Here is a 23302-nt window from a genome sequence, read left to right on the forward strand (position 1 = left end):
TGACCAATTTTCTCAGATTTAGTCATATATCGGTGAAAAATTTTTAGATTTAACAACTATCGTTGCGCATTTTTCTCCATCAACATGGCACAAACTAACCCGTACGGACCCAATCCTAGCGATTTTCTTTCGAATGTGTCCAAATTCCAGATCATCGATAGCACCCTGAGAGAGGGAGAGCAGTTTGCGAATGCATTTTTCACCCTAGACATGAAGTTAAAGATCGCCAAAGCACTTGACGAGTTTGGTGTGGATTACATCGAGCTGACGTCGCCTGTGGCGTCCGAGCAGGCGCGCGAGGAGGTTGAGGCCATCTGCAAGCTCGGATTGAAGACATCCAAGATTCTCACGCACATTAGGTGCCACATGCACGACGCAAAAGTGGCCGTGGAGACCGGGGTGGACGGAGTGAATATCTTCATTGGAACTTCGAGCTTTTTGAGACAGCATTCCCACGGTAAGGACATGTCGTACATCACCAAGTCTGCCATTGAGGTGATTGAGTTTGTCAAGTCCAAAGGTGTTGAGGTGCGGTTCAGTACCGAAGATTCGTTCAGATCTGACATTGTGGATCTGCTCAACATTTACAGCACCGTCGACAAGCTCGGCGTGAATAGAATTGGCATTGCCGACACTGTTGGTGGCGCCAATCCTAGACAGGTTTACGAGCTTATCAGAACGATCAAGTCGGTTGTTTCATGCGATATTGAGACCCATTTCCACAACGACACCGGTTGCGCCATCGCCAACGCTTACACCGCCCTCGAGGCCGGAGCCAAATACATCGACACGTGTGTGCTGGGTATTGGAGAGAGAAACGGAATTGTGCCGCTGGGTGGATTTATGGCCAGAATGATTGTTGCTGACCCAGACTACGTCAAGTCCAAATACCAGCTGAAAAAAATTAGAGACCTTGAAAACTTGGTGGCAGATATTGTGCAGGTCAACATCCCGTTCAACAACCCCATTACCGGATTCTGCGCCTTCACCCACAAGGCCGGTATCCACGCGAAGGCCATTTTGGCCAATCCATCCACCTATGAGATCTTGAACCCTGAAGATTTTGGTCTCTCGAGATACATCCACTTCGCCAACAGGCTGACCGGGTGGAACGCTATCAAGAGCCGTGTGGAACAGCTGAACTTGAAACTGTCGGACGACCAGATTAAAGAGGTCACCACCAAGATCAAGCTCATGGGAGACGTGAGGCCGCTCAACATTGAGGACGTGGATTCCATTATCAAAGACTACCACGCGGACGTGAGCGAGGAGCACGCGAACAAGAGACAGAAAACGAACTAGACCGGGCAATGCGTATGTAGGTGGAATAGATAAGTGGCGATTGCAAGGGTTCGAGTGTAAAGAGCGGGCAGGGAGACAGGGGGTGGGGGGTGGTATTCACGTGACTTGCACGTGATGTCTGATACTTGCAGTCGCGCCCTTTTAAAATAATTTTTCACGAAAATATTTCTTCATCCAACACCATGCCAAGTAAGTATCAGAAACATGACTGGACGTTTTCCAGTCGAGGTTTCGGGACCTCAGCTCTTTCAAACACTCCATGAGAAGCTTGCACTGAACCCCCGACACTTCAGTGCAAGAACCTGGCCCTCTGGGCGGGATCTCTATGTTGTATTTGAAGTAGCGTAAATCCCTGTTTCTCTGTTCTCTAACACCCGTAGGAGCTCCAAGAACCCACTCCAAGACCTACTCGGTCCCAAAGAGACCATACGAGTCCGCCAGATTGGATGCCGAGCTGAAACTCGCCGGTGAATACGGTCTGAAGAACAAGCACGAAATCTACAGAATTGGTTTCCAATTGTCCAAGATCAGAAGAGCTGCCAGAGACTTGCTTACCAGAGACGAGAAGGATGAGAAGAGACTTTTCGAGGGTAACGCCTTGATCAGAAGACTGGTCAGAGTCGGTATCTTGCCAGAAGACAAGATGAAGTTGGATTACGTTCTGTCCCTGAAGATTGAGGACTTCCTTGAGAGAAGACTGCAGACCCAAGTTTTCAAGCTTGGTCTTGCCAAGTCCATTCACCACGCTAGGGTCTTGATCACCCAAAGACACATTGCTGTGGGAAAGCAGATCGTGACCATCCCATCCTTCATGGTCAGATTGGACTCTCAAAAGCACATTGACTTCGCTCCAACTTCTCCATACGGTGGAGGAAGACCAGGTAGAAACAAGAGAAAGTCTCAGGCTTCTGCTGGTGGCGATGCCGAGGAGGGAGAGGAAGACGACGAGTAAGTAGATAATCGGAAAATACAGATTAGCAGGAAGCAGAGTAGCGTTGGTGCAGTTGCTCGTGATGTGCCAGGCAGAGGATTCGTGCTGGGCAGATAATATGACCACGTGATCTTGCGCTGGGCTGGACACACGAATCCAATTTTTTTACATCCCTGCACCGGGTTTTGATATGAAAAATTTTAAATCCGTACTCAATTATCACTCTATTATTAATTCAAGATGGGTAAAAGGTAAGTGACCAGCGCCTCCTCTGGGGCTCCAACGCGCCAGGCTCTTCCTCACCACTAACATACAGTCATGGTTTGAGATCCAGAACTCGTTACGCTTTCAGTCGTGACTTCAAGCAACACGGAACGCTGCCTATGTCCGTGTACCTCAAGACCTACAAGGTCGGAGACATCGTCGACATCAAGGTCAACGGATCCATCCAGCAGGGTATGCCATACAAATACTACCACGGAAAGACTGGTATCGTCTTTAACGTGACCAAGAGCTCCGTTGGTGTGATTGTCTACAAGATTGTTGGAAACAGATACATTGAGAAAAGATTGAACGTTAGAATCGAGCACGTCAAACACTCCAAGTGCAGACAGGAGTTCCTGAACAGAGTCAAGGAGAACGCCGCTAAGAAGGCCGCTGCCAAGGCTTCTGGTGAGCCAGTGTTGCTCAAGAGACAGCCAGCTCCACCAAGACCATCCAAGGTCGTTGCTGGTGTCCCAACCAACCTTGCTCCAATTGCCTACGAGACCTACATTTAGTGAGTAATGGATTAGTAGAGTGAAAATGACTGACTTGTAACATGTCACCAGCGAAAACTCTCAGATATTAGTTTGGCTGTGCTGAAAAATAAATTTTTATAATGAATAACAGCATCGAGCGATTAGAGAAGGAGATCGAGGAAAGTGTACCGTACTTTGCAAGCGACGAGACGTCTTCGGTCCGCAAGGAGGTTCCCGAGCTCTCTGAGCAGCCCTGTGAGGTGAAACCGTGGGTCCATTTTGTTGCTGGAGGCTTAGGGGGCATGTGTGGTGCAGTATTCACCTCTCCCTTCGATGTTGTCAAGACCAGACTTCAGTCCAGCGTTTACCGCGACGCTTACAAGAGCGGGCTGCGCAAAGGCGGCCGACTGAGCGGCGCTGCGCTACATTTCAAGGAAACACTTATGATTTTACGCAACGTCTACACGCTCGAAGGGCCTCGAGCGCTATTCAAAGGACTGGGGCCAAACCTCGTGGGCGTGATACCCGCTCGATCGATCAATTTTTTCACATACGGCTACTCGAAAGACCTCATAAAGAACTCTGTTGCGTTCAAAGGCGAGGAGAGCTCGCTAGTGCATCTTCTGGCCGGCATCAGCGCCGGCTTCGTGACCAGCACGGCCACCAACCCGATCTGGCTCATCAAGACCCGTCTACAGCTTGACCGCGCCACTACAAAGACGTACAAAAACTCGTTGGACTGTCTGGTAAAGATTGTCAAGCACGAGGGAGTCTTCGCTCTGTACAGAGGATTGACGGCGTCGTATTTGGGCTCTGCAGAAAGCACGCTCCAATGGGTGCTGTATGAGCAGATGAAGTCGGTTATTCACCGCCGGTCCGAAAGGATGCAGAACGAGGGCAGGAAGCCAAGTGAGATGATGGACTGGTTTGCACGGTCCGGGTCTGCTGGTGTGGCCAAATTTGTGGCCAGTCTGATCACGTATCCGCACGAGGTTGTTAGGACGCGGCTCAGACAGGCACCGTCGCAGGACGGCAGGCCCAAATACACAGGTCTGATCCAATGCTTCAAACTGGTCATTAAAGAAGAAGGTTTGGCGTCGATGTACGGCGGTCTTACTCCCCATCTGATGCGGACGGTACCAAACAGCATGATTATGTTTGGCACCTGGGAGGTGTTTACTAGCATTTTGTCTAAACTCTAATGTACATAGCAGACAGAATAATTTAAATGGCTACATTTTATTTTTGCTACCATGTCGTTCAAGTACGAGTTTGCCAAATACATCAAGGACCCGGGCTCGTGTCCGGGGCTGCTCTTTCACGATGACAACGCACTGATCATCAAAGACTTGTATCCCAAGAGTCTGGTTCACTATCTCGTGATTCCAACAGACAAGACTCTCGAGAGACCTCAGGAGGCCTTTGCAGACCACGAGTTTCGGGAAAAAATGGAGAAATACATCGGCAAGGCGCGCGAGATGGTGGTGTCCAACTGGCCGCCGAATTACGCCGTCCCTGGCGGCGAAATTGCAGACTATATTCTGGTGTGCTGCCATTCTATCCCGTCTATGGCTAATCTGCACATCCATGTGATGACCAAGGACCTGTGCAGCGAGAGGTTGAAAAACAAAAAACACTACAACAGCTTTGCAACGCAGTTTGCAATCCGGTGGAACGAGTTCCCGCTCGCAGCAGACGACCCGCGGTGGAACCAGGACTACTGCAAGACGCTGCTCAAACAGGACCTGGTGCACGGAGGAATAAACTACGGCAGCTCTTTCAAACGGCTGCGCGAGGAGTTGGACCGCAAACGGGCCCGCATCGTCTACGGGAAAAAATACAGGTCGTCGCACTAGTTGTATTATCGCTCGCTACTTGGCACCGCCGCCAAACATGAACTTGTACACGTCCACCCCCGGCGTCTCTGGCTTGTCGGATCCTTCGAGCGGCGTGCTGTCGTCGAAGGAGAACTCGCCCAGCAGCTCTTCCGACAGCTTCAGGTAATCTGCAGCGACCTGGTCGTCCTTGGCCAGGTCTTCGCGCGAAACGTCGGTCATGTTGTTCTCTATCCATTCTGCCACCTCGGGCAGGTGTTTTTTGCGCAGAAGCGTGGTCAGAAGGCCCTCGAATTGTGTTGTGTCAAACTCGGTGTTTGGATAGACGTTGGTGTGTTTGAGAACGTCCTTGTTGAGGTCCATCGTCCGACTGAAGGACGTCAGCTGCGACAGGATCACGTTGTACTGGTTTTGGAGGTTCGACCAGTTGGGCAGAGTCGCGCTTGCCGCCATGCTGTCTTCCAGCTTGCGAAGGGAATGCGTGAGCTGCGTGAGACGCGGCCGCAGCTGTTCTAAATTTTGCACGGGAACGTCGTTGAAATTGAGAGACATGGGGAAATTAAAATACTTTAATTATTTGGATTAAATCAATTTATTTAATCTTATGGCTAAAAAACTCTCTAAATTAGAGCAGCTGGTTGAGCGGTACGGCAAGCGCGGGAACCTCGAGCGCCGAATACGGAATCTGGACGCGCGCACTAACAAGACGATCTCCGACCGCAAGTACATAGAAAAACTCAGAGCAGACCTCAGCTACTGGCAGGCCCAAGAGACCAAGGACGAGCCGGATGAGGGGCCAAAGCGGGACATCAAACTGTTCAAAAACTCTCTCTACTACGACGAAGAGCTCAATCCGGCAGGAATCACGCCGCCGGGCGGGCTGGAACAGAAAGGCGAGTCAAAAGTGCCGGGCAATGTCGAGCTCAAGTATCCGCTTCCTCAGGACGAAAGACCGCGGTTTTGGCACATCCACCAGGTGGGCGCGTACGAGGCGGGTGAAAAACGCACTCAGCTAGTCCCCACGGTGCTACGGCGATAACAGTGTACAAATAGATGAATAGTTTAGTACGATGAATGTCATTCTAGGAATTGTAGTTCTATCTGCTCATTTCTCCTTAGCAAAAAGCCTCTCAACCTCCTCGACAGCCTGGGCAAGAACCTTGTCCTGGAATTTGGCGTTCTGCAGCTCGGATTGCACCTTGGAAATGACAGTCGATGCCAGTTGTTCTTGTTCGTGCTGTCTCACCTGGGCCTCATATCTGACCCACGAGTCCAAAACAGACTTGGCCTCGGACGCAACAGCAACTTTCTGCTTCAACTCAAAGGCTTCTGCCTCCAGAGCAGCGGTCTCCTTGGACATCTCGAAAAGAGCCTTGGTGGTGGAGACGACGTCCTTCAAGTTGGAAACCTGGTCAATTCTGGTCTTGACCGCATTCACGTGGTCTGCTCTGGCCTGGTTCAATAGTCCAACAACGTGGTCGGTTCTATTTTTGGCCATTTCTCCGTACAGAGGAGCCACGGTCTTGGAAATCAGTGCAATGAACCCAAGGAAAGTCACCAGCAAGATAGACTCGTCGTTGACAACATACAACTCGGAGGAGATGGCGTAAACAGAGGCGGCGGCGGTCGTGGCCAGAATGCCCGTCTTGGATAGGAACGAGTTGCCTGGAAGCGAGTCAATCAGAGCGTTGGCCTTGGTCTTAGGGTCAACAGGGGTCGACAGACATCTGATGCCGACGGCTCTGTGGCCGATCGTGGCCATTGGTCTTGCGGAAGCTGAATTGTTAGTCAATGGCGCGCGCGAAAACCTACCTCTAGCTGCTAGTCTTGCCAACATGGTGTTTTCGGTACAGATGTTTTAGAAAAATTTGGCTAAATTTCGTTGGTCAGAATTAAGCGGGCACATAACGCGAGCGTGGGAAAACACACACACACACCCGTACACAGGCTACAGGTAAGACCGTACGCATTCCATCATTTACCTATCTCTATACGCTCGCACCATTATGCGTACGTGGCGTCCATAAACTCGTCCAGTTCCTGCTGGTCCTGCTGGTTCACCCGCTTCAGCACCTCCGACGCGCTGCTCTCCTGTATCACGCCGTCGATCACGAGCTCGTCGATCACGTGATACGCCACCTGGAAGTTGAAGATGATGTCGAGCTCGCACACGCTGCCGTACGCCTTGTCCATGATTTCGACGTAGCGCTGGATGAGGTCAAGCGTGATGAGTTCGTTGTCGTCGTTCTCGATGCACGCGATGAAAAACAGGCTCGCGTATCTGCGGTATACAAGCTTGGAGTCCTTGTGCTCGAGCACGTTGCACATCTTTGGTTTGCGCAGCGGGATGATGGCAGTCAATTCCCTTATGATTCGTTGTTTCTCCTTCTGACTGACGGCAATGTACCACTTTGAGAGTCTGACTTTGCCCTGTTTGGACAGCAGAATAAGGTATTTAACGGCCATGGGGGGATATATAAAAATAAAATAAAATAAATAAATAGCAGGCAAAAATAACTTCATAGCACCTACCAACACCGCTGTTGCCGTGATTTTCGCTGCTGTTGGAGTTGTCAAATTTGCATCACAGAACCACGCACGTAGCAACGCATCGATGGACCAGTTTGTGAGCTACGTTATGGGTACAGGTGCCGACCGAGCAGAGCTGCTGCGGCTGCTCCGTGAAAAACACAAGGAGTACGAAACTCCCGCAGAGGAGCTCCAGCGCGCAGACAGGGCGTCCAGCACCGAGTCACTACCGGTGAAACAAGAGAGCGAGGACCATTTACACCCGCTTTTCCGCGAAAACATGGCCGATAGGTTCCAGGAGCCGGACCTGCACATGCAGTTGCAAAATCACAACATCAACCTGCCGTCGATGGACGATGCCCACGTGAAGGAGCTTAAGTCGCAGGTGGCCAAGGAGTACGAGACGCTGGCAAGGCAATTTGCGGCGGCCCGAATAGCCAACATCGACCAGCTCGTCGAGAAGATCGACGATGCCATCAGCTCAACCAAGGAGGATTTCGTCTATCTACAGCGGCAGATGGGCGCTTTAAACGCAGATGGGTTTGAGAAGCGGCCTGTGGTGGAGTCGCCAGCCTGTGACCCGGATCTTTTCTACAACTACTTCGCAACCAGTTACGCAGACAAGATGAAGCTTTTGAGCCAAATAGCAGCGCTGACGGCGTACCGGTTGGAGGCGATCGACCGCGAGACCGACACCAGCATCGACATCGTGCATAGCCAGTACAGAACTGCCCTGTTGGAGAACAGGGAGGCGTTGCAGCAGCAGATCCAGGCGCACATCGACGAGCTGAACGCCGGGCATCCGGCGCAGACGGGCGAGTCGTCGGGCGCGTGTGCGGTGCCCGAAAACGAGCTCAAGTCGCGCAAAAAACGCTCCAGCTCGCTCATAAATCTTGCCGACATCGCCCAGGTATACGGCGACGATAAATCCTGAGGAATGTGGATTATATAATCTCGAAAAAATATATTGTCTAATAAATAAATAACCAGATCTTTTGCCCTTGCTCCATGGACAACTTAGTTCCTTTGTTTTTGGAGATCACCAGCACGGACGATGTTGGGGTGGCACAGAGCTTCTTAGAGATGGCCGGCGGCGACCTGGATACCGCGGTGAGTCTGTATTTTGAGCACGGGACGGGCGCTGGACCTAGCAGGCCTGGTGACGACGCAGAGGTGGCGGGCAGACTGCAGCAGGAGATGTACGCAGAGGCCGATGGCGTGGACGAGGGCGTGAGACGGCCGCTGGAGCCAGTGCACGACCAGCTTGTGTCGGACTACACCGCGGTAGACCCACGTAGGGGCATGTTTGGACGGACCCAAGTGGGGATTTTCAACCAATTGGACGACGGGGACGAGGAGGACGGTGTGGAAGTGGTGGATCTAGACGATGAAGACGACGACGACGAGTTCCAGATGTTGGACGACGACGACGACTCGATCCGTCAGCAGAACAACCGACGCGCACGCAGACGCAGAGAGTTCCGCACAAGCACACAGAGACGGCTCGCGAACATCTTCCGGCCGCCCTGGGACATTATTCAGAAACTAGACCTGGACGGCGCGAAGGTGGTGGCGCGACAGGAGAAAAAATGGATTTTGGTCAATATCCAGGACATGACCGACTTCCGATGCCAGTGTCTTAATAGAGACTTCTGGTCGAACACAGAGATCAAAGAGATAGTGCGGGAGAACTTTATCTTTCTGCAGTACCACCATGGCTCGCCAAATGGCGAGTACTACATCAACATGTATCCGTTTTCAGAGTATCCGCACATTGCGATTTTGGACCCCATGACGGGCGAACGACTCAAGATGTGGAGCGGCGTGCCCAGTGTACACGCGTGGGTGGAGCAGGTGGTGGACTTTATGGACCGGTTCTCGCTGGACAAGAACAAAAAGAACCCGATAGTGCAACACAGCGTGCGGCCGGACGTGAGCAGTTTGAGCGAGGAGCAGCAGATCAAGATGGCTGTGGAGCACTCGCTGAACCCTGATGCGGCGCAGCAGCAGGACAGCGTGGACATTGTGGACCTGGACAACGGCGACGGGACGAAAGAACGGCCATTGGAGCTGGAGAGCGACGAGCAGTTGATTGAGGCCGTGGACGTGCCGGACCCGGAGGGCACCGACGCGACGCGGATCCAGATCCGGTCTGGCGACGGCCGCCGCGTGGTGAAGAAGTTTGCGCTACAGGACCCCGTGCTGCGTGTGTTCCAGTTTGTCAAGTACTACTTTGGCATAGGCAATAAGCCGTTCCATCTGACAATGCAGCGCGAAAACCTGATCGACAAGCTCGACCAGACCGTTGGGCAGTGCGGTCTTCGCAATGCATCGCTGCTACTGGAGGTGGAGGAGTGAGACGAAAGAGATATAGCAGTCGTAGCCTCGTTAATTTAATTTTCTAAAAAATCGCTGACTGGCCCGCCAATGTGGTCGAGCGCAAGCAAAAAGGTGTCGTGGCCGTAGAAGCTGTCTTCCTTGCTCAGCTCGACGTGACGGATGTTGGAGCCGTCGCCACCGCGTTCGCGGGCGCCCTGACGCAGCAGATCGACCATCTCGCGCTGCTGCCACGCCGGGAACAGAATATCGGACTCGACGCCGATCACAAGCACCTCCTTGGCGGCCAGCTTTGCCAGTCCGCGTTTCAGGTCCTCGGCAGCCTCCTCAGGCGTCATTCTTCGCGTGCGCTTGTTTTCGCGCATCGGCTCGTCGAACGAACACTGGTCCACTGGCTTGTACTCGAGCTCTGAATCCGGCACATACTCGCCGTTATACCGCGCCTCGGTCTGCTGGCGACTCCTAGCAGCCTTGGTCCGCGCAGACAGCGACATGTCAAACAGGTCCATCGCCTTGGAGATGTACAAGAACGAGTTTGGGTCGTATTCCAGACACCATTTTTCTCCAGCGTGGTCCAAATACGTCTCGATTAAAAAGTCCGGACACAGCGCAGGCTGTTTCGACGGGTCGGCCCGCTCAACGCCAAACCGCGACTCCCACTCGGGGCCAGACCGGTACGTGATCGTGGCGATCTCGCGGGCCAGCTTCATGCCCGTGTGGGGGGGCAGCGAACCGTAGTAAAAACCTTTATTCCAGTTCGGGTCGGTCATCAGGACTTGGCGCTGGCAATGGCGCATCGCAATCGAGTAGGGGTGCGAACGGGCACATCCAGAGATGCTCACTACCTTGGCGACCTCGTCGGTGAACTCGTGAGCGTATGCGAGACACTGCATTCCTCCCATAGAGGAGCCCATCACGGCGTGCAGCCGGTCGATGTTAAAATGCTCTTTCACGAGCCGGTGCTGCGCCCGCACCATGTCGTTCACAGAGATGATCGGGAACCGCGTCGCGTACACCTGGCCGTCAGATGGGTCGGTCGACGACGGTCCTGTTGAGCCAAAACATCCACCAATCACGTTGGTGCAGATCACAAAGTACTTGTCGGTGTCGAGATACTTGCCAGGCCCGATAAAATTCTCCCACCAGCCCTTGGCGGGGTTTTTCGCGGTCGAGTGGGCGTGCGATGAGGCAGACAGACCGGTCTGCAGCAGAATGGCGTTCGAACGGTTGGAGTTGAGCGTGCCCCAGGTCTCGTAGGCGACTTGGAACTGTGGCAAGTATCCGCCGTAGTCCAGGAAAATGGGGTCCGTGGAGCGGAAAATGTCTACCTTGTCCTCTGTGATTTTGGCGTACGCCGGCTCCGGCCCGTTTTCCTCCAAGGACTGCGACCTCTGCTCGAGTTTCTCAAGGCAGGGAAATGATAACTGTGGATTCGAAGGTCTGGGATAGGGGGTTGACATGGCAGCCGCACGGGCGGCGCTGGCACGCGGCTTGGATGCCACCACGCACCGCGAGAAGTGTCTTGCAAATGCCACGGAGAACAGACGCTGGCTCATGAGACGGGAAGAATAATTGGAAGAGTTTGTTTGTCTGGTAGCAGCAAGCTTTGGCTTATGTGCTTTCACGTGACCGGGAAACGCAGAGAAAAAATTTAAAAAAAATCTAAAAAAAAAAGGGAAAAAGGGCACCAAAAGGGGATACACAAGGATACGCAAAATGGACTACTGTGCTTCGCTTAGGGAGTGCGCAGTTCCTGAAAGACTTGGTAAGCTCTTCTTTCGCAAAGCTCCCGACACCTACATTCTTCAACTGTCCACGTATGCTGCTCCAAAGAAGAGATCTACTGAGAAAATGCCTTCACGGTGCACAGCAGACACCCTGGAGGCGATCTGTCAGAACTCGAAATTTGAGATGCCCACGTTCCTTTCGTCGCGCAGCAGCAATATCATGCTGCCAACAGAAGACGACACAAAGCTCACTGCAGAGTACCTGTATCCATCATCGCCGTACTGGGAAGGAGAAATACAAGGAAAGCCACAAGAAATCAAGAACGAGGACTCGGACGTGATTGAGTTTTGCGAGAGCTCTGTGTTCGAGAGCATAGGCTCGGAAAAATATTAGCACTATAAATCACTCTTTCTTGCCCATTGCATGTTGACCTCGATGGCCTCTAGCGATTGACGGACCCCTTTGTCGAAGCCGGTCAGGTCTTTCCCGGCAAAGAACGACTTGGCGTCGGCATAGAGTGTTTCGGAGCCAAAGTTTGGCAGGAAGTTTCTGAGAACTCTGTCCAGAGTCCATATCGACGTCTCCTTGTGGAAACGGTCGAAGTTGGCCTTGAAGAAGTTCCAGAAAGGTTCTTGGGCAACGGGGTTCGAACTGAGCGAGCCGCAAAGAAAGATGTAGTCCATCTCAGGAAGAGACTCGGTGAAAAAGAGCGCAAAGATTTCATCCAAGTACGCCTTATTGTTCACGGATCCAAGGGCACAGAGCGCGATCTCACGCGCGTCAACAGATGACGGGTTTTTCACCTCCTCGATGACCTGCAACAATTCTTCGCGGCTGCATTCCTTGGAGGCCAGTAGAGTGGTGAGCTTGGCGCGGCGCAAAGAAGGATCTGAGGTAGAGCGAGCGTATTTCAAGGCAAGCGAGGACTGAGATAGTCCGCATTGCTCAAACACCAGGGAACGCAACTTTGATTCTTGGAACTTGAGCTCTTTTTTCTCCATCAGTTTCTTCAGAACTGGCTCGTACACCTGCTTGCTGAATTTGACAAGAGTGTCCAGCTTTGCCGTGCCAAAGTAGACTCTCTTTAGAGCACCCAGCCGTTTGGCGATCTCTGCCCACACAGCGTACTCTTCATCGTCTTTGAACCGCTCCACAAGCTCCAAGCAAGTTTTCGTCGAGATGAGGCCGGCTTGGGCTGCGGCAAACGTGTCTGCCACCAGTCCAATCTTGTCTCTGGCGTTCAAATCAACCAAAACGTGGTCGAAGAGTGCAGGATCATAAACAACACGATAGAAGCCCGTGGTGGACTTGTTGAGCTTTGTGAACTGCTCCAAAGGGATCGTCTTGCTTTTCTCCGTCATGTTTAGCTCGGGAATCCACCAAGTTGTATCGTCAGACTTCCCAGCGAGCAGAAATCTCTGCTGTGCAATTTTGACCTGGTCACCTGCTATTTTAGCGTGCAGATATGGGAAACCAACGGCTCTTATCCAAGGAGCAACCAGCTTCGTAATGTCCTTGCCGGTGGTAGCGCTGACGGCGTCCCAAAGATCATCAGAGCGAGCATTGCCATAACTGTGCTCTTTTAAATATTTGGAGACGGCGCTCAGAAACAAATCAACACCAACGCTCTCAGCAACCATGCGCACGACAGAACCTCCCTTGAGATACGAAATATAGTCGAATATTTGGTCAATATCGCGTCCGTTCAGAACTTGGACCTCCACTGGATGCGAGCTGGTCAGAGAGTCCAGGTCCAAGGCCGCCTGAACAGAGGACGACACAAAGTCTGTGAAGACGTCCCACTCGGGATGCATGTTGTCGACGCAGAGCCAGCCAATATAGGTTGCAAATGATTCGTTGAGCCAGAGGTCGGACCACCAATTCATTGTACAATAGTTGCCGAACCACGAGTGGGCGATCTCGTGCGAAACAACATATGCCACCTTGGATTTGTACGCAAGATCTGATTTCTCGGGATCAAACAGCAGTGCGGTGGCTCTGAAAAGAACCAGGCCCCAGTTCTCCATCGCGTTGGCTCCAAAGGCAGGTACGGCGATCAGGTCCAGCTTTGGCAGCGGATAAGCAATGTCAAACACTTTGGAAAGATAATCAACAGCCTTTTCCGCCACCGACAGAGCATACTTACCGTTCTGCGACTGTCCAGGAACCGTATAAACGCGAATCGGCAATTCGTTCAAATTGGACTCCACGTATTCAAACTTGCCAATGCACCATGCTACCAGATAGGTGGACATTTTTGGCGACGGCAAAAATGTGACCGTCTTCGTCTTACCATGTGGCTCAATCTTATCGACTGGCATATTGGAAAGCGCGTCGTACTGGCTTTCGATTGTCAAACTCAGTCTGAATGTTGCCTTGAAAGCAGGCTCGTCGCTACAAGGGAAAGCAGACCGTGCATCCGTGGACTCAAACTGCGTGCACAGCAAGGTGTGTAGTTGGTCGCCTTCCTTATAGCTCGAGTCGTAAAAACCTCCCATGTCTGTGCGAATCGGGCCGGTATACTCAATGGAGAGACTCAACGGGCCTGGCTTCAATGGCTCTGCAAATTTGAACTCCACGGTCTCGTCTTTGTTGTTGGCAACGGTTTCCGAAAGAGAGATGGCTTTGTGGCTGGAGCTGGCAGTAGCTTTGCCTATTTGCAACATTTTCTGATTCAGGATCACAGACTTGACGGTGTCCTGAGCGTGGAAGTCAATCTTACAAAGTCCATGAAATGTCTTTTTGGCAACATCAATGTTGGAGATGCGAACATCATAGCTCACAGGCTTGATTGTCTCCGGCAATCCATGGTGGAAAGACGTGTCTGGATAATGCATTGATAGGCGTCTGGAAAATAATAATGGTCTAAATCTGAAAAACGCTAGCCCAGACAGAAATTGCATACCTACAATTTTTTATGGCAGGGTATTTTACTAAGTGAAATAGAAAACAAAGCAGACACAAGATTTTTGACGAGATGGCTGAAATCACTCAACAGTGACGGACTTGGCAAGGTTCCTTGGGCGATCCGGATTATTGCCGGCAGCAACAGACAAGTAGTAGCTCATCAGCTGCACAGGAATGATGTTCAACACCCCTTGCAAGCAGTCCACAGATTTTGGAACCTCAATCACAGCCGAGGCTTTCGATCCGTCTATCAGCTTGTCTCCCTCGGTTGCAATGATTATTGGACGGCCGTCTCTGGCTGTGATCTGTTGAATGGCAGAGTTCAGTTTCGCCGAATACGAGTCCTGCGTAGCAAATGCCACAATCGGCAGCTTGTCGTCAACGAGAGCCAAGACTCCATGCTTCAACTCTCCTGCCTGAATACCTTCCGAATGAATGTAAGAGATTTCTTTGATTTTCAAAGCGCCTTCCAAAGCAGATGCATATTGGTAGCCTCTGCCAACAACCAAGATCGACTGCTTGTTGTGCAGATACTTCTCGGAGATCTCCTTGATTTTCTTGCTTTGTTGTAGGATCTTCTCGATCTGGGTGGGAATTTCTTCCAGTCCCTTGATGATCTCCTGGTGGCGCGTGGCATTAGTAATCACATGGTTGGAGATCTGTAGGGCAAGCATCACCAGTGCAATGAACTGAGAGGTGTAGGCTTTGGTGGAAGCCACACCAATCTCAGGACCAGCGTTTATGTGGACACCGCAGTCGGTTTCTCTGGAAATGCTCGAACCAACAGAGTTAACCACACCAACGGTCAGGGCGCCGGCAGCGCGGCATCTTTTGAGGGCCATCATAGAATCTGCCGTCTCGCCAGACTGAGAAACAAAGATGCAGGTATCGTCTCTGAAAATAGGCGGAGATCTGTCTAGGAAATCAGAGGCTAGATCCACGGAAACTGGCACCTCTGTCAGCTCTTCAAACAAAGACCTCACAGCCAAGCACGAATGGTAGGACGTTCCGCAGGCAATCATCTGGAACCTTCTTGAACGTCTAATGCTGGTCAGAAACTCCTTGATACCTCCAAGCGTAATAGTTTTGTTCTTGAAATCGATTCTACCTCTCATGGTGTTGAAAGTGGAATCTGGTTGCTCAAAAATCTCCTTCAGCATGAAATGGTCATATCCCCCTCTCATTATCTCTGCCAGTTGCATCTCCAAAGTGTGGACGGGTCTGGTGGTGGACATTCCTGCTGCCTTGGCCGCTCTATGGATATGCAATTCTCCGTTGTCAATGTGGGCAATGTCGTCGTCTTCCAAAAATAGCACCTTCTTAGTGTGCTCAATGACCGACGAGGCGTCCGAAGACACAAAGAACTCGATTGGTTTGTTGTAGTCCGGCAAGATAGCTCTCGACTCGGATTTTCTCAGTGTCATTTCGCTATTAGTAGGCAGAGTCAGGAACGAGTTAGAGTAACTGGATCCGTTGGTGCCTTGGGTTGTTGTGGCGGGGTCAGAAATGAACTCGACGTCCACAAAGTCCACCTTGAGCTTCTGCTCGCTCTTGACACCAATCAACAGCGGAGAACCCTTCCTGGTGGCCACCAATTCGTTGGGATAGTGGATCGACTTGACCATCAGACCGTAGGAACCTTGCAGCTGGTACAGGACTTCCTTGGCCAGCTGGTAAAATTCCAAGTCGTTGTCCTTGTCGAAATAGTATTTGAACAGCTTGGCGATAACTTCGGTGTCGGTGTCCGATCTGAAGGTATGGCCCTTGCTCTTCAGAAACGTCTTGAGCTCTCTATAATTAGTGATAATACCGTTGTGGACCACAATGAACTCGTTTCTATCGTCGGAGGGCTGTGGATGGCAGTTTGTCTGAGTGACTCCTCCGTGGGTGGCCCATCTGGTGTGAGCGATACCCACATGATTGGCAAACGTCTCCGAAGTGTTCAGGTTCTGCGACTTGATCTCATCCTTGAGGTTTGCAACCTTGCCAACCTGCTTGTACACGGCAATCTCCTTGGTGGAGGTGGACTCGTCGAACTCCTTCTCACCATCGATACCAATGCCCGCCGAGTCGTAGCCTCTGTACTCAAGCTTGGAAAGCCCTTCGACCAGCGTGTCAATGATCTGGCCTCTGGATTTGCCGACGTTGTAGTTGGCATACCCGAAAATGCCACTGCGCCTGTTAGAACTCTTGTTCTGTGCCTGGTACTTACCACATGGTTTGTCAAAAGCGAATATAACTAAGCGCCAAAGAATATATCCGGGATCTATATGGATAGAATTCACAGACTCTAAACCGCCGAAAGAAGCACTTTTGTCAGCTGATCAATGCTCTTAGAACGCTGAAATCTGTCCTATCTTTGCAATGAAACAAAAGATTATTACTTAAACTTTTTCTTGTCTGTAAACTTGTTTACGTGTTGCCCCATGTAGAATTATTAGTGCGCACACGAATCGCAGAGAAAAGTCATGTTTTGTGCCTATATAAATTGGCTCTTTCTTAGCTCCTTCTCTTTATTTTGCCCTCGAAGCCAGCTCTTTTCGGGGCCCGGGTCGCACCTTTGAACGACCGCAGCTGTTTGGTCTGGTGCTTGCGGCTCTTGCCCTTGTTTTCGCGCCGGATGCGCAGGTTCTCCTCCCTTCTGTCCTGCTTGGCCTTGATCTGGTCTGCCACAAACTGCTTGCGCTCCCCCCACTCGCGCTCGCTCTTCCTCTTCTTGGCCTCCTTGCGCTTTAGGGCTTTTTTCAAGAGCTTGACGTCGTCCTTCACTTTAATTCCCTGAGCACCCGCGAGAGCCTTGTTCCACTTGTGCTTCTCCTCCGCAGCCAGTGCCTGCTCTTTGTCCATGGCTGCCAGCTTCGCCTTTTCTTGCTCCGCCTTCTTCAAATGCGCCTTGATGTCGTTGTTCGATGGCCCCTTCCGCCGCCCCACCTTGCGTACCCCGCTCAAATCAGACGTGGCTCTCTCTCCCTGGTTGAACTCGATATTATTGTACATCACCACATCCTGCTTGTCCTCTTTATCATCCATGTCCTCGTCGTCACTGCTCGACTTGTCGTCGTCGTCATCTTTGTCTTCCTTGGTTTTCTTCTGCTGTCTTCTAAGAGCCTCTTTTTTGCGCCTCTCCTCCAAAATTTGCTGTCGAGATGTCACCGTGGCAAACTTAGTGCCTGGTGCCTTGCGCTTCTCCTTCAATGTATTGATTTTCTCAGCCAGTTTCGCCCGCAACTTTGCCAAATTCTCTTCTTTCTCCTTCTTCTTGTCTGGAGTGAGCTGCTCTTTAGATTTACGTGGGGGTGGCGGTGTCGTGTCACCGTCGCCGTCGTCATCAAATACTATCGTAGCGTCGTCGAGTTTCAGTTCTGTGTCAGTGGTTGTGCTTGCAGGCTCCTGAGCCTCCACAGCAGCAGGCTCCTCCGCTGACACGGATTCCTGCTTCTTCCCCGGTATTATCACCGGCTTCGCCTCAAGAGCATGTCTGTCCTTCTCTTCCTTTGCACTTATGTCTTTAGTGGCCTCTGGGTCCAGCTTGGCTTTCTTGTTCTCTTTGGCCTGGCTCTTGCTCTGCTTCTTCTGCTGCCACTGATTGGACGTGTCCTCGTCATAATAGTACTTTGCTGGAATCAAAGACAGCAGTCCATCAAATGCATTGGCGTGCTCTTTCAGACGATCCTAACCGTTAGCGGGAAAAGTGGGGCGGCTGGACACTTACCTCTAAAGAGTTATTCCCCATCGTGGTTAAAACACAGCTTGAAAATTTTCAAATAAGTAAATTTTTTTGAGCCGCACATTTATTTCGAGCACAGATGCACGAAGTTATCACGATCTCGGTCGGCCCCCACGCCAACAACATCGTGACGCATTTCAATAACCTCCAAGAAGACAAGCTGTACTTGGCGCCGTCGCTGGCGCAGAATCCGATTGACCCCAACGTTCACATGGAGCCTGTGGCAGAGGGCTCCAGTTACACTTTTTACCCACGTACCGTCCATTGGGAGTACCAGAATGGGTATGGTGCTCTGGCACAGTTTGGTGTTGAGAACGTCGATAAGACGGGCTACGAGGTTGTTGAGCAGCCGCGTGTGGAAAAAAACAAGTACCAGGAACTGCTGGATTCTGCCCAGCCCACTAAGAGCGTGCTGGAAACGGACAGGGTGCGGTACTGGACGGATTTTACGAGGGTGTTGTATAAGCCTCGGGCGCTATTAAGTATTAGGAACTGGGAATACGATTACAAGAGCCAGGTAGGATTTCTAAAGATGCACCCAGAGAGAAAGTTTGAAGGTTATGATGTGGGGGCAGCGGAATATAAAAGCCAGCCAGACTTTGTCGACGAGACGTTGCGACAAACGACAGAAAAATGCGATCTGGTTAACGGCATGAACCTTGTCACAGAAGTGGACTCTGCGTGGGGTGGGTTCTCGGACGAGTTACTGGCTGACATAAGGGACGAGTACGCAAAGACAAGCGTGCTCACGTGGAGTCTCACGAGGGACACTGAGCGACTGAGTTTTGAAAGGCTAATCAGCCGTATTCGCGCTAGTGTGGGGCTGATGCGCAATTCCTCGCTATACCTGCCGCTAAGTACGACTCCTCCGCTGCCCAAGTGGGCGGATGCGGCAGACCTTTGGCACGTCTCCTCCATCCAGTGCATCCCGCTGGAGTTTGTCAACGGTCTGTTTGCCGCAAAGCCGGCGCTCCTGATAGCCGATTTTGTGAACGGCTTGAGCACGACGAGGGGCCAAAATGTGGTGTGGGACATAACCTCCGCACCCCATGTTTTTAGTTGCCGCCAGGCGTACGGGAACAAGGGAGACCACTATTTCGCGCAGACGGCAATCACAAGAGGGGCAGCAACCAAAGTGGACTTTTCCAGTCTTATCACCAACGGAACCCCGACCAGACACTCTGTCCAGTACCATTCGTCCGTCGCATTCAACAGCAGTCTCGACAGCTTTCCTTCAGCCTTTAGCAAAGAGGAGGGACGCACCCCTAGTTTATGCACCTTGGGAGTCACCAACGCGCCGCGCAGCTGGTTCAAACACATGGCCGCGCTGGTGTCGCGGCACTACCGAGGCGACGAGCGCGAGGAGCTCAAGAACGAGCTCGAAACTATGGGCGAGCAGTACGTGTGGGGGTATGAGTCGGATGACGACTATTGAATACAATGGATACATAATTAGTGAATACTGTCTATCTGCAAGCTGCAACTAAGCTACTCGTTGGTCAAGTCCCTGCCGAATAAAGACACCTTCAGCCAGTCGGCAGCCACCAAGGCTCTCATTCTGGCGGAGATGCACATGGCGATGTAGGAGGATCTCCAGATCAGGTAGGTAAAGGCACCGCCGGTAGAGGTGGAAGAGAAGGACCCCCACACCAAGTCGGCAACAGCCTTCTCTCCACCCACGTACGACAAGGATCCGAGGTGGTTGTACTTGAAAGGCTTGACGTTGGCCAAAGCGGCATCGAGTCTGGCCTGGACCTTGGCTCTCTCGTCGGAGTTGGAGGCTCTGGCAAGCTCGGATTGCAGGTCGTCAATGGCAGCCATCTTGGCAAACGTGGAGGCAAGATAGTGACCCTCTTGGTGGGCGACCTGTCCCGTTGGTGGGTGGCCCGTGAAGGCACAGTCACCAATGGCATACACGTTCTCGGTACCCTTGACCTTGAGGTTCTCGTCGACAAGCAGGCCTCTTCTGGCGCCGGCCTGAGCCTCGATCTTGCTGATCAGGTGGTTGGTGAAATTGGCTGGGCGGATACCAGCGGCCCACACAAGCATACCGTATGGGATCTCTTTTTGCTCCACGGAACCGTCCTTCTTTTTCGTGGAGGCGGTGATCGTGGTGGTAGTCACTTTGTTCACGGCTGTGTTGAGGATGAGCTCGATGTTGTTCTCGGCAAACGTCTTCTGGGCATACGTCCACAGGCTCTTGGAGAACGAGTTCAGCACGTTAGGGAGCGCCTCGATCAGGGTGACCTGGACCTCCTTGGCGATGGATGGCATCCACTTGGTGAGGTCCTCGTCCACATAGTCCTTCAGTTCTCCGGCAAACTCGACACCCGTAGGACCTCCTCCCACAACGACAAAGTGCAGCAATCTCTTTCTCTCCTCGCTTCCCTCAGGATACAACGAAGCTTTTTCAACGCACTCCAAGAAGCGCTTTCTGACCTGGATCGCGTCCGGCAGCTCTTTCAAGAAACAAGCGTGCTCGGCAACGCCTGGAATGTTGAAAGTGGATGGCTGCGCACCGACAGCAACGACCAGGTAGTCGTACTTGAGCTCCTTGACGAGCTCCTGCGCATCGGCGCTGGAACCGGGGAATTTGATTTTCAGAGTATTTTTCGTCACGTCGACATCTGTAGCGTCGGCCTCGATGTAAGTAACCTCTGCAGGAGTTCTCTTGGCGATCGATCTGATTGGCTCGACGATGGATCTGGCCTCGATGGTTCCAGTAGGCGCCGAGGGCAGCAGAGGCGTGAACAGAAAGTAGCTTCTAGGAGAAACAACGGTCACATTGTACAGACTGGTATCGAGATCTTTGAGCATCGATGCGGCACCCCATCCGCTCCCAAGAATAACAATGCTCTTTTTCTCTGCTCCGGCAGCAGTGAGAGGGGTTTGGGGCTTCTGGTTTCTGGGGTTAGCCTCTCTGTAGATGGAGGCACCCATCCAGGTGGTGGCCAAAACAGTGCCGATGGCACCAATGTCCAGAGGGATCCTGAACAGCTTGTGGAAAAGAGACTTGCGGTGAGCGGAAGTCGCGACGACGGACGAGCTGAAAGCTCTGGTGGCGACAGTGTTGAGGCGCACGGCCCGTCTTGCTGCCAACATAATCTAGGATAGTAAAATGTTCGGGTGGAAGTTTGTTTTTTTATACAAGGGTATTTTTTTTCAAGAAACGTGAGTGGATATTTGCGGACAATAGGACACAATAGGCCCGGTTGCCAAAACAGGAGGGGTTACGTTTCTTGTTATGCGGTTCGCACGTATGAGGTACGCCGAATGATTAATGGGGGTGCGAGAGCGTGCGTGAAAATGCGTTTGGGCCAATAAGACGGCCGCTATTTTTCGGCGTAACGAAAAATCCAGCTACTATTGTCCACCTATTCCGAGTCGGAAACTTAGGATGCTTACGTAATGTCGGTTTGGTTACTCCGGCCTGCACCTGCATCCCCGGAAACCGCGGGGTTTCACCCCGTGTTTATTTGACCTTGTCGTACTTGTCAAAGTAGTCTTCGAAAAAGCCTCTATAGTGGAATTTTTTTCCCGCGGCAGAGATCCTCTCCACATCGCTGGGCTCCAGCTCAAACTCCCACACCTTCATAATGTCCTTGAGGCGCTCCTTGTTAGTCGACGTGGTGATCGGCAGAACGCCTGTCTGGTACACCCATCTCAGCAGCAACAGCGTGTTGCTGACGCCGTACTTCGTCTCCAGCTCTTTCAAAACCGGATCCAAAGGTCCCTCCGTGACCTTTGTGGGGACGATCGGCGTCAGCGGAGAAAAGGCCTCTACCAAGATCTCGTTGCGCTTGCAAAAGTCAACAATTCCTGGCGACTGCTCCTGTAGATAAGGATTGTACTCTATCTGGTTGACCTGCGGCTTGTATTTGCAAACAGCGAAGATTTTTTCCAGCACCGGCACATCGAAGTTGGACACTCCGATGTTCCTAGCCTTGCCCTCATCGACCAGCCGTTCCATCTGCCTCCAGGCCTCCTCGACAGTGACGTCGGTGGTGTCTTTGCCGAAAAATGGCGCATGGATCAAAAACAGGTCCACGTACTCGATCTTCATGAGCTCCAGGCCCTTGACCAATGACTCGTACGGCCCCGAAGGAGTCGTCGACCGGTACTTACCTCCCCAGCCCTGGTTCCACTTGTCGGTGATCCAGAGCTTGCTGCGGGGGACTCCGGACTCGGCAATTGCCTTGCCGACCTCTATGCGGGTCGTGTACACCTCTGCCGTGTCCAGGTGGGTGAATTTGCCCTCCGTGAGCGCAAACTTGATGATGTCGACGAGCGACTCATCCACGGAGTCCTTGAGGACAGGGTCGCCCTTCTTCTTTTTCTGGTGCTTGGTGCCGCTGCCAAACGCAATGGCAGGGATCTTGTCGCCGGTCCGCGCGAGAGTAAACGAAGGTGTGGACATAAGATTACAGGGATAAGATTTTTTACGTGTTGATAAGCAGCCCTTGCGGTGCAAGTCGATGCGCCACAAGAGAAAAATAACTGGATTAGCTCCGTGCACGGGTTTCTTGTTTATTTATTACAAATGGTTAGTTGTCTCAAGATCGTCAAACTCGTGGGCATTGGCTCGCTGGGCCTGGCCACATCCAGCTTCGGCCTTGCCGCGTATAACACGGTGCCTGATCTGATTAGCTCCACCAAGCTGAGCATCCTCGACTCGCACGAGTTGCGCCAGAGGTTCCGTTGCTTGCTCGTGCAAGTGCGCTCGATCCTCGCTGTCTGTGGCACCGCGGCGACGACGCTCTTCATGATGGCATACACACGGTCTCCCGTCGCAGGCAAACACCCATACCTGATCTACGCCGCGCTGGGAGCACCGCTGTGCGCAGCGTACTACTGTTACGGCGTTTTGCCACTGGAACTCCAAATTTTCCAATCCCCGCAGAAACGCGACTCGGGCGCCCTGCCGGCCAAGTCCAGCAAGACAGACGATTTGACGTCGCTGCTCGACAACAGCGTCTACAACGACCTAGGAACAGAGTCCGACACCGTGCGGGAGGAACCGGCTGAGGACGAGCAGTTCCAGGAGCTCGAGCTCAAGACAGAAACGATCTCGAAACTGCAGTCGCTCAAGCTTGGCTACTCGTACTCGTCGCTCCTCTCTGGAGCCGCGTTCGTGCTCGCCACAATTGGTTATCTAGGCGACCCTCTATAATCTAATATACACACATCCTTAGCCAACTGTGGCTTATCACGTCAAAAAGTGCTGGAACCTTCCGATAAGGGTGACTCAGAATTTTATCCAGCGGTT

The 23302-nt window shown here is 52.1% G+C and overlaps 18 protein-coding genes across 18 annotated transcripts; 10 read left to right on the top strand and 8 right to left on the bottom strand.

Moving 5' to 3' along the window:
• Positions 1–84: 84 nt before the first annotated feature.
• OGAPODRAFT_84565 (uncharacterized protein) lies at positions 85–2286 on the top strand (the record flags this gene model as incomplete). The annotated part of the gene is made up of 2 exons (XM_018356772.1): positions 85–1491; positions 1683–2286. One exon carries the CDS (start codon positions 85–87, stop codon positions 1300–1302), a length of 1218 nt encoding a protein of 405 aa, XP_018213188.1. The 3' UTR covers positions 1303–1491; positions 1683–2286.
• OGAPODRAFT_6154 (40S ribosomal protein S9-B) lies at positions 1485–2254 on the top strand (the record flags this gene model as incomplete). Its single annotated transcript, XM_018355787.1, has 2 exons — positions 1485–1491; positions 1683–2254. The coding sequence occupies 2 exons, from the start codon at positions 1485–1487 to the stop codon at positions 2252–2254; spliced, it is 579 nt and encodes a 192-aa protein (XP_018213189.1).
• Positions 2287–2547: 261 nt separating the features above from the next.
• On the top strand, positions 2548–3046 carry OGAPODRAFT_15249 (uncharacterized protein). Its single transcript, XM_018353598.1, has one exon. It carries the CDS (start codon positions 2617–2619, stop codon positions 3010–3012), a length of 396 nt encoding a protein of 131 aa, XP_018213190.1. The 5' UTR covers positions 2548–2616; the 3' UTR covers positions 3013–3046.
• Positions 3047–3138: 92 nt separating this feature from the next.
• Positions 3139–4202, top strand: OGAPODRAFT_15250 (uncharacterized protein). The gene has a single exon (XM_018353599.1). The coding sequence runs from the start codon at positions 3276–3278 to the stop codon at positions 4173–4175; it is 900 nt and encodes a 299-aa protein (XP_018213191.1). The 5' UTR covers positions 3139–3275; the 3' UTR covers positions 4176–4202.
• Positions 4203–4226: 24 nt separating this feature from the next.
• On the top strand, positions 4227–4737 carry OGAPODRAFT_91996 (uncharacterized protein; the record flags this gene model as incomplete). The annotated part of the gene is made up of 2 exons (XM_018357081.1): positions 4227–4678; positions 4716–4737. 2 exons carry the CDS (start codon positions 4227–4229, stop codon positions 4735–4737), a joined length of 474 nt encoding a protein of 157 aa, XP_018213192.1.
• Positions 4251–5402, bottom strand: OGAPODRAFT_15251 (uncharacterized protein). Its single transcript, XM_018353600.1, has one exon. It carries the CDS (start codon positions 5358–5360, stop codon positions 4845–4847), a length of 516 nt encoding a protein of 171 aa, XP_018213193.1. The 5' UTR covers positions 5361–5402; the 3' UTR covers positions 4251–4844.
• A 10-nt stretch (positions 5403–5412) lies between these two features.
• On the top strand, positions 5413–5847 carry OGAPODRAFT_6159 (uncharacterized protein; the record flags this gene model as incomplete). The annotated part of the gene is made up of 1 exon (XM_018355788.1): positions 5413–5847. The coding sequence occupies one exon, from the start codon at positions 5413–5415 to the stop codon at positions 5845–5847; it is 435 nt and encodes a 144-aa protein (XP_018213194.1).
• A 22-nt stretch (positions 5848–5869) lies between these two features.
• On the bottom strand, positions 5870–6584 carry OGAPODRAFT_15252 (uncharacterized protein). The gene has a single exon (XM_018353601.1). The coding sequence runs from the start codon at positions 6568–6570 to the stop codon at positions 5914–5916; it is 657 nt and encodes a 218-aa protein (XP_018213195.1). The 5' UTR covers positions 6571–6584; the 3' UTR covers positions 5870–5913.
• A 185-nt stretch (positions 6585–6769) lies between these two features.
• Positions 6770–7268, bottom strand: OGAPODRAFT_15253 (uncharacterized protein). The gene has a single exon (XM_018353602.1). The coding sequence runs from the start codon at positions 7134–7136 to the stop codon at positions 6813–6815; it is 324 nt and encodes a 107-aa protein (XP_018213196.1). The 5' UTR covers positions 7137–7268; the 3' UTR covers positions 6770–6812.
• A 166-nt stretch (positions 7269–7434) lies between these two features.
• On the top strand, positions 7435–8310 carry OGAPODRAFT_15254 (uncharacterized protein). Its single transcript, XM_018353603.1, has one exon. The coding sequence runs from the start codon at positions 7447–7449 to the stop codon at positions 8269–8271; it is 825 nt and encodes a 274-aa protein (XP_018213197.1). The 5' UTR covers positions 7435–7446; the 3' UTR covers positions 8272–8310.
• A 35-nt stretch (positions 8311–8345) lies between these two features.
• On the top strand, positions 8346–11221 carry OGAPODRAFT_96818 (uncharacterized protein; the record flags this gene model as incomplete). Its single annotated transcript, XM_018357916.1, has 1 exon — positions 8346–11221. One exon carries the CDS (start codon positions 8346–8348, stop codon positions 9693–9695), a length of 1350 nt encoding a protein of 449 aa, XP_018213198.1. The 3' UTR covers positions 9696–11221.
• On the bottom strand, positions 8386–11221 carry OGAPODRAFT_15255 (uncharacterized protein). Its single transcript, XM_018353604.1, has one exon. The coding sequence runs from the start codon at positions 11132–11134 to the stop codon at positions 9731–9733; it is 1404 nt and encodes a 467-aa protein (XP_018213199.1). The 5' UTR covers positions 11135–11221; the 3' UTR covers positions 8386–9730.
• Positions 11222–11567: 346 nt separating this feature from the next.
• Positions 11568–14269, bottom strand: OGAPODRAFT_15256 (uncharacterized protein). Its single transcript, XM_018353605.1, has one exon. The coding sequence runs from the start codon at positions 14237–14239 to the stop codon at positions 11798–11800; it is 2442 nt and encodes an 813-aa protein (XP_018213200.1). The 5' UTR covers positions 14240–14269; the 3' UTR covers positions 11568–11797.
• Positions 14270–14320: 51 nt separating this feature from the next.
• OGAPODRAFT_84591 (uncharacterized protein) lies at positions 14321–16609 on the bottom strand. The gene is made up of 2 exons (XM_018356773.1): positions 16522–16609; positions 14321–16481 (listed from the first exon to the last, which is right to left on the bottom strand). The coding sequence occupies exons 1-2, from the start codon at positions 16524–16526 to the stop codon at positions 14390–14392; spliced, it is 2097 nt and encodes a 698-aa protein (XP_018213201.1). The 5' UTR covers positions 16527–16609; the 3' UTR covers positions 14321–14389.
• A 212-nt stretch (positions 16610–16821) lies between these two features.
• Positions 16822–19471, top strand: OGAPODRAFT_74712 (uncharacterized protein; the record flags this gene model as incomplete). Its single annotated transcript, XM_018355921.1, has 1 exon — positions 16822–19471. Exon 1 carries the CDS (start codon positions 18116–18118, stop codon positions 19469–19471), a length of 1356 nt encoding a protein of 451 aa, XP_018213202.1. The 5' UTR covers positions 16822–18115.
• OGAPODRAFT_15258 (uncharacterized protein) lies at positions 19455–21138 on the bottom strand (the record flags this gene model as incomplete). The annotated part of the gene is made up of 1 exon (XM_018353606.1): positions 19455–21138. One exon carries the CDS (start codon positions 21136–21138, stop codon positions 19525–19527), a length of 1614 nt encoding a protein of 537 aa, XP_018213203.1. The 3' UTR covers positions 19455–19524.
• Positions 21139–21262: 124 nt separating this feature from the next.
• On the bottom strand, positions 21263–23228 carry OGAPODRAFT_15259 (uncharacterized protein). Its single transcript, XM_018353607.1, has one exon. It carries the CDS (start codon positions 22451–22453, stop codon positions 21509–21511), a length of 945 nt encoding a protein of 314 aa, XP_018213205.1. The 5' UTR covers positions 22454–23228; the 3' UTR covers positions 21263–21508.
• OGAPODRAFT_92008 (uncharacterized protein) lies at positions 21263–23228 on the top strand. The gene has a single exon (XM_018357082.1). It carries the CDS (start codon positions 22577–22579, stop codon positions 23204–23206), a length of 630 nt encoding a protein of 209 aa, XP_018213204.1. The 5' UTR covers positions 21263–22576; the 3' UTR covers positions 23207–23228.
• Positions 23229–23302: the final 74 nt, after the last annotated feature.

This window comes from Ogataea polymorpha, assembly GCF_001664045.1.
Source record: "Ogataea polymorpha strain NCYC 495 leu1.1 chromosome Unknown OGAPOscaffold_1, whole genome shotgun sequence".
Taxonomy (NCBI): Eukaryota; Fungi; Ascomycota; class Pichiomycetes; order Pichiales; family Pichiaceae; genus Ogataea; species Ogataea polymorpha.

Coding starts and splice junctions, on each gene's coding strand:
- OGAPODRAFT_15256 (XM_018353605.1), bottom strand. CDS start 14,239: ATGCATTATCCAGACACGTCTTTCCACCATGGATTGCCGGAGACAATC.
- OGAPODRAFT_15259 (XM_018353607.1), bottom strand. CDS start 22,453: ATGTCCACACCTTCGTTTACTCTCGCGCGGACCGGCGACAAGATCCCT.
- OGAPODRAFT_92008 (XM_018357082.1), top strand. CDS start 22,577: ATGGTTAGTTGTCTCAAGATCGTCAAACTCGTGGGCATTGGCTCGCTG.
- OGAPODRAFT_15250 (XM_018353599.1), top strand. CDS start 3,276: ATGTGTGGTGCAGTATTCACCTCTCCCTTCGATGTTGTCAAGACCAGA.
- OGAPODRAFT_15255 (XM_018353604.1), bottom strand. CDS start 11,134: ATGTCAACCCCCTATCCCAGACCTTCGAATCCACAGTTATCATTTCCC.
- OGAPODRAFT_15251 (XM_018353600.1), bottom strand. CDS start 5,360: ATGTCTCTCAATTTCAACGACGTTCCCGTGCAAAATTTAGAACAGCTG.
- OGAPODRAFT_15254 (XM_018353603.1), top strand. CDS start 7,447: ATGGGTACAGGTGCCGACCGAGCAGAGCTGCTGCGGCTGCTCCGTGAA.
- OGAPODRAFT_15252 (XM_018353601.1), bottom strand. CDS start 6,570: ATGGCCACGATCGGCCACAGAGCCGTCGGCATCAGATGTCTGTCGACC.
- OGAPODRAFT_15249 (XM_018353598.1), top strand. CDS start 2,617: ATGTCCGTGTACCTCAAGACCTACAAGGTCGGAGACATCGTCGACATC.
- OGAPODRAFT_15253 (XM_018353602.1), bottom strand. CDS start 7,136: ATGTGCAACGTGCTCGAGCACAAGGACTCCAAGCTTGTATACCGCAGA.